The sequence below is a fragment of the Propithecus coquereli genome, unplaced genomic scaffold (genome assembly GCF_000956105.1).
Source record: "Propithecus coquereli isolate 6110/MARCELLA unplaced genomic scaffold, Pcoq_1.0 Scaffold244, whole genome shotgun sequence".
Classification (NCBI taxonomy): domain Eukaryota; kingdom Metazoa; phylum Chordata; class Mammalia; order Primates; family Indriidae; genus Propithecus; species Propithecus coquereli.
This window is the reverse complement of record NW_012147997.1, coordinates 499,636-506,844: the sequence shown is the minus strand read 5'-3', so window position 1 is coordinate 506,844 and position 7,209 is coordinate 499,636. Positions and strand designations below refer to the sequence as shown.

The 7,209-nt window shown below is 36.4% G+C and overlaps 1 protein-coding gene across 1 annotated transcript in view; it reads left to right on the top strand.

Moving 5' to 3' along the window:
* COL19A1 (collagen, type XIX, alpha 1) overlaps positions 1–4,735 on the top strand; it is a 383,175-nt gene extending 378,440 nt beyond the window's left edge. The window contains exons 51-52 of the mRNA XM_012646513.1: positions 3,648–3,725; positions 3,883–4,735. Of these exons, the coding sequence (XP_012501967.1) occupies positions 3,648–3,725; positions 3,883–4,010 (206 nt within the window). The 3' untranslated portion in view covers positions 4,011–4,735. The remainder of the gene's footprint in view (positions 1–3,647; positions 3,726–3,882) is intronic.
* Positions 4,736–7,209: the final 2,474 nt, after the last annotated feature.

Sequence of the window (7,209 nt, the reverse complement as noted above, 5' to 3'; positions counted from 1 at the left end):
GTGACCATTCTGAGAAGGAGCAGACATGTATTAATAGACAACAGTGAGAAAATTGATGTGAGACTGTTAGAAGCAGGCGATCCAAGTTGAAAAAGGGAGGTGTTGCTCCTACCGAGATTCCTACAATGAAAACTCGTGGAGCCTCTGTCAGCACCCTGATCTTCTTAAAGTGAGAATAGAGACCATTAGGACTCTGAGTTAGGTCACCTCATTCACATTTTTCCCAAATTCCCGAAGGGATGGTTGTTGATGTCCCTTTTAAATTCAAAAGCATTTCCCGACAGTTTTCGATTTTAGCCGGGCTGTGGGGCTCTGACTATTGCCTTCACACTGAGATGGAGCTTCCCCTGGGGCTCTTCGTTCCCACCTTGGGTCTGCAGCACAGGGCCTCAGGGCTGGTGCCCCCAGGGTGAGCTGAGAATGTGCCACATCGAGATCAAAGAAGCCCCAAGAAGCGTGATCCAACTGGGTTTCCCCACATAAATAAGAGAGGTGAACTCTCCTAACAGACCTTGTCCTCTTGTGTGAGTTTCATGAGGAAAAAAAAAAAAAACACTTTATTTAAACTTTTCCCAAATACAGCTTATTCTCCACTCATACGAAAACCCCGAGGAATAGACGCCACACTTGAAAGCCCTGTTCAATTCAGAAAGAACCCCACATGGGGTCGGTAGGAAAAAACCAGACACATCTGCTCCCCGTGCCCTCCATCAGTTTTAAAAGGACAGTACTGGGAGTGTTTGTTCTTGAACTTTTAAAATTTAGCTGTTATTGGTTTATAATGAAGGAAAACCTTCTGTTGTTTGTAAGCCGGTGGCCCATGGCGTAATTCTTGTAACTGATAGAGATTTGACCTTTCAAATTTGTTGGCAGAAAGGGCCTTTGGCAATGGGAGGGCGAGTGAGTGTGTGCCCACATGACTAAAGGGCGCTGCTGTCCGTCAGCGGACCAGAACCAAGGAAGCTAAACTACTCGTAAGGCACAACCCAGGTGCCCACATGAAGAATTATTTCTCTCAAAATGCCAACAGCATTTTCCAGCCTCATTTGTCCAGTATGCATATAGATACACAGATTTACAACTTTAGAAGTAAATCTCCGGAATTGAAACTGAAATCTCCCTACTGGAAATAAACACAGTCTACCACCTGAACACCAAGTTTCATCAATGACTAGTACCTTTAGGTGGATTCGATTAGGACACTGCTGTTATTTAATTTCTATTTTCCCGTATAAGCTACAGTGAAATCAAACTGTCATCCTGTATACTAGTGTATGAAAATACATGTCTGTCTGCAGATAGACCAGACTCTTCCAAATTCAAAGAGAGGCCTGCCCAAGAAGTGAAAAGCTTAATTCTAGAAAAGGGGAAAGCTGTTATTGACTTTGTTAGCATTCCTATCTGAAGTTTTGTAATGAAGCAATTATAAAATAAGACCCTATGGCTTTATGGCAGCCTTCATAATAAATGCACTTGGGTCCTTAATAGGAAATTCAAGAGTAGAAAGCTCTCCTATGCTTGTGTAATTCGAAGGCTTTATCTGTGAATAACAGGTAGTTATTAACCTAATGAACTGAGAAATTTGTACAAAGAAATTGCTACATTTGACAGGAGGAGGAAGGTAAATGTTACCTTTTTATACAAATATACAAATTATCATTTCTTGTTTTTTGATACCATATGCATTGAAATCCATGTGGGATACTGTACTTTTGGAATATATTAAAATCTGAAAACTGAATTTGAATTAAATGGTGGTTTTAGCAGATATATTCTTCATTTGGAATTGTTACAGTCTTGTTAAGCCTCTTATTAATCAAAAATTCACATATCTTCGGTTATTATTCTTTCTTCCTCATTTTCTAGCCTATGATCTTAAGTACTTACTGAGATAGCTTGAGGGTCAACTTCACAATCTTTCTATAATAGTGGGACTTGGGTTGAACTATCAAATACACTTCAAGTAATGAATGTTATGTTATTCCAGAAATGTTTAAATAATAGATTTGGGAGGATGCTTTCAAATAACCCTAAGTACAACTATTTTTCCCTGTTGTTCACACATGTTAAGTGAAAGTCATTTATATCCAACAAATCTTAGAACTATTTTAAATGTGAATATATATCAACTTAGGATATTGTGCCACATGTTGATGCTACTGTTCTCTCTAGGACCTAGGATTGTATTGGATATCTTTAACATAATTTTCAAATATAAATGTGTGAAGGTTTCCTGCTGAATGCATTTCCAATATATACTTCAAAATATTTTTTAATATATGTCCTTTTCCCACTATTTTCACATTTATGGTCAAGTCACACCTAAATAGCAAAGAAATAACTGTGTAGTGATTGTGTTGCTAATGTTATCTGGATAATGCTGTGTACATCGAATGGCCAAGTGAAAACTGAGAATGGTAACTCCAAAGCTAATGTCTAATTCTCAACAATAATGGGAAATAACTTATTACATATACTGTTCATAGACAGCATTAAAGTTTCCCCTCCTGTCATGTCCTACTATAATAATACACCTTTATGGAAAAGCAAACTAAGTTAGGACCTACTGTTTTCTACTGAAATGCCCTCCCTCTTATACCCTTGCTTTGTGTCTGCATTAATTCTGCATAGCTGCTCTGTTCATTTGGCACTGGGAGCAATCTTTAAGCATGAAAATGTTAGAAATAAAAACTCTATTTACCATCACTGTGAAACTCTTTTAGCACACAACCTTTTTTTCAAACACAGTATTACTTGAATGTCAAAAGATAAAACACAGGTAAAAATGTTTTATGCTTTTTTTAAAAGCAGGAATAGGGACTCCTGGAGACATAAATTGCTCTATACTATTCTAGCTTAGGCAATAACAAGCATATCTTAAAATATACACAGATCTTAGACCTCATTTATTTTGGTTAAAATATCTTAAGTTGATGAAGTACATTTGGGAGAATCTCTCAATCTCCTGTTTTCTAGCACTGTTGAAGCTCCTTTTGAATTATAAACTGCCATGTGAAAACATGGGGTTGCTATTTAAACTTTCCTTAGAGAGGATATAATGTTGTTATAGTCAATAATTTGAACACAGACCTGACTCTTTGGATAAGTTAATTCACATGTACTCACACTCTCGCCATCATTTACTTAATATTAAAAGCATGAGTTGCTTGTTTCTTTCATTTCCTTTAATTCTCAGACTAAGGTCAGATTCTTATCATATTATCTTGTTCTCATTTTAAGCAGGACTCTTTCAGTATACTTCTTTTCTTTAGCCTGTACCTAGCCTGTAGTCAGAATTCCTGATGAAGAGGGCTCACACACCCTGTCATAACTATTTGAAAGAAGATATGAATGATTGATTTGAGTTATTTAGGTATCATTTTCAGTGCCAAAAATTTCACTAAAAGTTTGACTAGTTGGAACTTTTTATGGTAGTTGCATCTTTTTAAGATCCTCATTGCTCTATTGTACTCAATCAGTTTGATATGCAAGTTTAATATGTGGTTAATACAAAGCAGATGGCTGATATTCTATTTATGTTAGGTGAAGGAATCACATAAATATCATAGACTCAGAAAATGGTTCTTTTATGCGCTATAGCCATATAAAACTTTTCTTATCTCTATTTTTATATCCCTCTCGCTTAGGCTACCGAGGACAGAAGGGAGAAAGAGGTGAACCTGGAATTGGGCTGCCAGGGAGTCCAGGTCTTCCTGGGACTTCAGGTAATAGTGATATTGTCTTCACAACACCGACAAGCCTCTAAAAATGGTAACCATGCTTCTCCCCTTTGGTCCTTATATGTCAAGTTGAATGATCCATGTTGATTAGAGGGAGGGCTATATGTGATCTGCATTCTGATAAGGTCTTTTATTTTATTAGCTCTGGGTTTGCCAGGCTCGCCAGGTGCCCCAGGGCCCCAGGGCCCCCCAGGACCCAGTGGAAGATGTAACCCAGAAGACTGCCTCCATCCTGTGTCTCAATCCCATCAGCAGACAGGTGGGAAATGAACACACCTGAAGAAGACTTGGTTCCTGGTGATACCTCCTTGCCATTGGAATTATCTTAATACCGTCTGCCAAATCCTCACGATATGAGGGCTGCATTTTTTTTTTTTTTGATGTAGGCCAGACATTAAAAGCAACCATTTGAATCCTATTCCTATAGGAATTGCAAATCAGCATTTTTAGATTTTTCCCAAATTCATTCCATATGTCTTCCTTTACCATTACTATGTTTTTATTCAGTTTTATATGAAATACACAAGCAAATCTTACCATTAGTTCTTCTTCAAAAAGAAATTACATCTTATGATTTAGTAGACTGATGATGATATCCATTTTGTAGACTCATCAACATATGGTTGGCCTTTGCTTTCTGAATTTTAAAGCTTCAGATTTATCCTGAAGTTTTCTTGGTGTTTAAATTTATTATCATTGCTAAGAACTTTTTTGATATAGTGCTTTGCTCCTGTTGAATGTTTTTTGACTACTTTTTATAACTTAAGAATTCTTGTACCTACATCTGTCCTACTTATGCAGAAAAATAGATAGGCAATAAGAGGTTCACTTTATAACTTATGTTTTGGAAAAAACACAGGAGCCTATTTTATCAGGGATCCCAAAAACCCACCATAGCCAACTACTGAGATGATTTTGTTAACTCTGTATAATGAGCTCAATTCAAAGCAATCACCACTAGCATGTATATGTACTGCATGAAAATGAAGGAACGAATTCCATTTGTATATGCGCTCCACAAGAAAAGCCTAGCCCTCTGTGGTCCCGACCCCGAGCTTCTCATTGGTAACCAGAAAGCTGTTTTCCTTAAGAGATGTCTGGTGGTGAAGGTACCAAGTTGTCTTTGGTACTCCTGAAGCTTAAATGGCCTAGCAAGATCTTTGGGACCCTGTGTCCATTATCCTTCTGACCTCATCACCCTCAGACTTTAAGACAAGAACTGGCCATCAGAATAAAGGATGGGATTTGTACCAACTAGAAAAGAAATCTACTTGCCCTAGAAGATGAGTGAGTGGTGTCAGCAAATGCATATTGAGAAAGTGAAGCCCAAAAGCTCTTAAGGAGAATAATGTTTCTCCAGAAACTGCAGCAAGAGATACAGCTCAGCAAAGGAAAACGATGGGACTGAATATGCAACTAGCACTCAGACCAAAGAGTTAACACTCACTTCAAAACAATGTCCTCTGAAAGGAGGCAAAAATATAGTGATCATCAACCAAACTCCTAAACGGTATTTCTATTGACTAGCTACACATTATTCTGAGAAACTGTTGGTTGAAAACAACTGATTTTCTAGAGCACTGGGCATGAGGATGTTGCTGAAATCTAGGTGGTAGGTTCCGCAGACACTGGGAGCATGGCACCAGAGCCCTACTGTCAGAGATCAGGGTTCACACCTCTTCAAGAAGCAGTGTAGATTTCAAGTTGGCTAAAGCAGGGTAGGAGGATTGCTTTTGTCTGTTAATTGAAAAAATGAGTTTGGAAAGACAAGCTCACTGAAATTAGAAAAAGCTCTGAACAGAGTTGTGTCTGAGGAGTGTGCCTAAATTAAGGCAGGGTTTGTTCAAATGCACCTATGATTGGAACTGGTTTTCATTACAAATGAATGAACTGCTGGTCAGGTACTGTCTACATGGCTGTACGTACACACAGCCTTTCAGCTATTTCATACTGAGTTATACTGTATATTTCAAGTCCAAGTTTATTTATTTTATTTTTCAAGGTTATTTTATTTAAGTGTTTTTAACTTTAAATTGATTTTCTTTTTCATTTTCTTTCCTGTGCAATACCTACAATGGTGCTGTGTTTTAAACTCACACAATTGGAATAGACATATGTGCTTTCTTAGTAACGTGATAATTTATCCCGAAAAAGTGTACATAGATCTAAAATTTGGTGCTATGTGTATATCTCGAACTTTTAATTTGTTGAATTTTCTGAAAGCTTATAACTTATCTTCCATGCATATTAATTTACTTGAATTTGTCCTAAAGCTAAACATTTTATGTTTTCAAAGATTATTTTTTCATATTAATTAATAGGTTGTTTATCTTTTTGCCTCTTTGCTAATTTAAAAGTTTTCATTTCATTTCATTTCATTTCATTTCATTTTCATTTTATTGTTTTAATGTTTTTGTGGACTTTTTTGCTGATGACGATCAATTGGGAGGGGAATTTTTTTAGTTGATCCTTTCATATACATAAAAAAACACAATTCATTTTCTTGTTTTATAAATTCTGTCCATTTTTAGTCTAAAAAAAATGTCATGCATCCTTCCTTACAAATTGTATATCTAGGAATCTTTCTTTTTCCAAACTCCATTAATGCTTGACTGGTTTATCTTGTTCCAAAGATTTGGATTTATTCAGGTAATTTGAGAAGGAAAGGGAGGGAGGTGGAAATATAATATTATATGATGCATATTACAAAGTAGAACTATCGCAATGATTCAGCCTCATTTTTTGTAACTGGGACATATGACTAACTTTGAAATAACTAGAAAAAAATGGGGCTGTGTCCACATGGTCCAAGCCTCTCTCACTCTGTTATTTACCTGCAGATACTTTTCTCTGCCTCTGCACTGTATACATGATATGTGACAAAGGGAAGAATGAAATGCTGGGTCCAGCTAATATAACACCAAATGAAGTGGACATTTGGCATTTCCTAATTCCTTTAATAAAAAGAAAGTAAATAATTTGGGCCCCAAAGTAGGGTGGGAAATTTTCCTGTAAATAACTTATGGTTGCCAAATCTCTTCTACCATTTTATTCCATTCCAAGATATGTGTTTATTTCCTCATAGATGTTAGAGATGTCCACAACAGGGGAGAAGAATTATCAAATTTGATGAATTATCTCATTTGCGCTCCAGATAACAACATGAGTGTTTAAATAAAAAATAATTATGGGCCGTGATATTAAAACTGTGTTTTCCATGTACAAATATGTTTGAATTCCAGTCTTGCATTTTATTCCAAGATCAATTAACACTTTCAGATAGAAGCCTATCTATGCAAACAAGAGATGACTTCAATTAATATTTGTGGTCTTTGGAATAAAGAAAAAAGGAAAAATAATGCATGAATTTGTTTAGTGCCCTTTCCAACTGAAGACATTAACCATTACTTCTATCTATAACAGAAACACAGCCAGTCTTAACCTTTTAAACTTTGTACCTGTGATCATA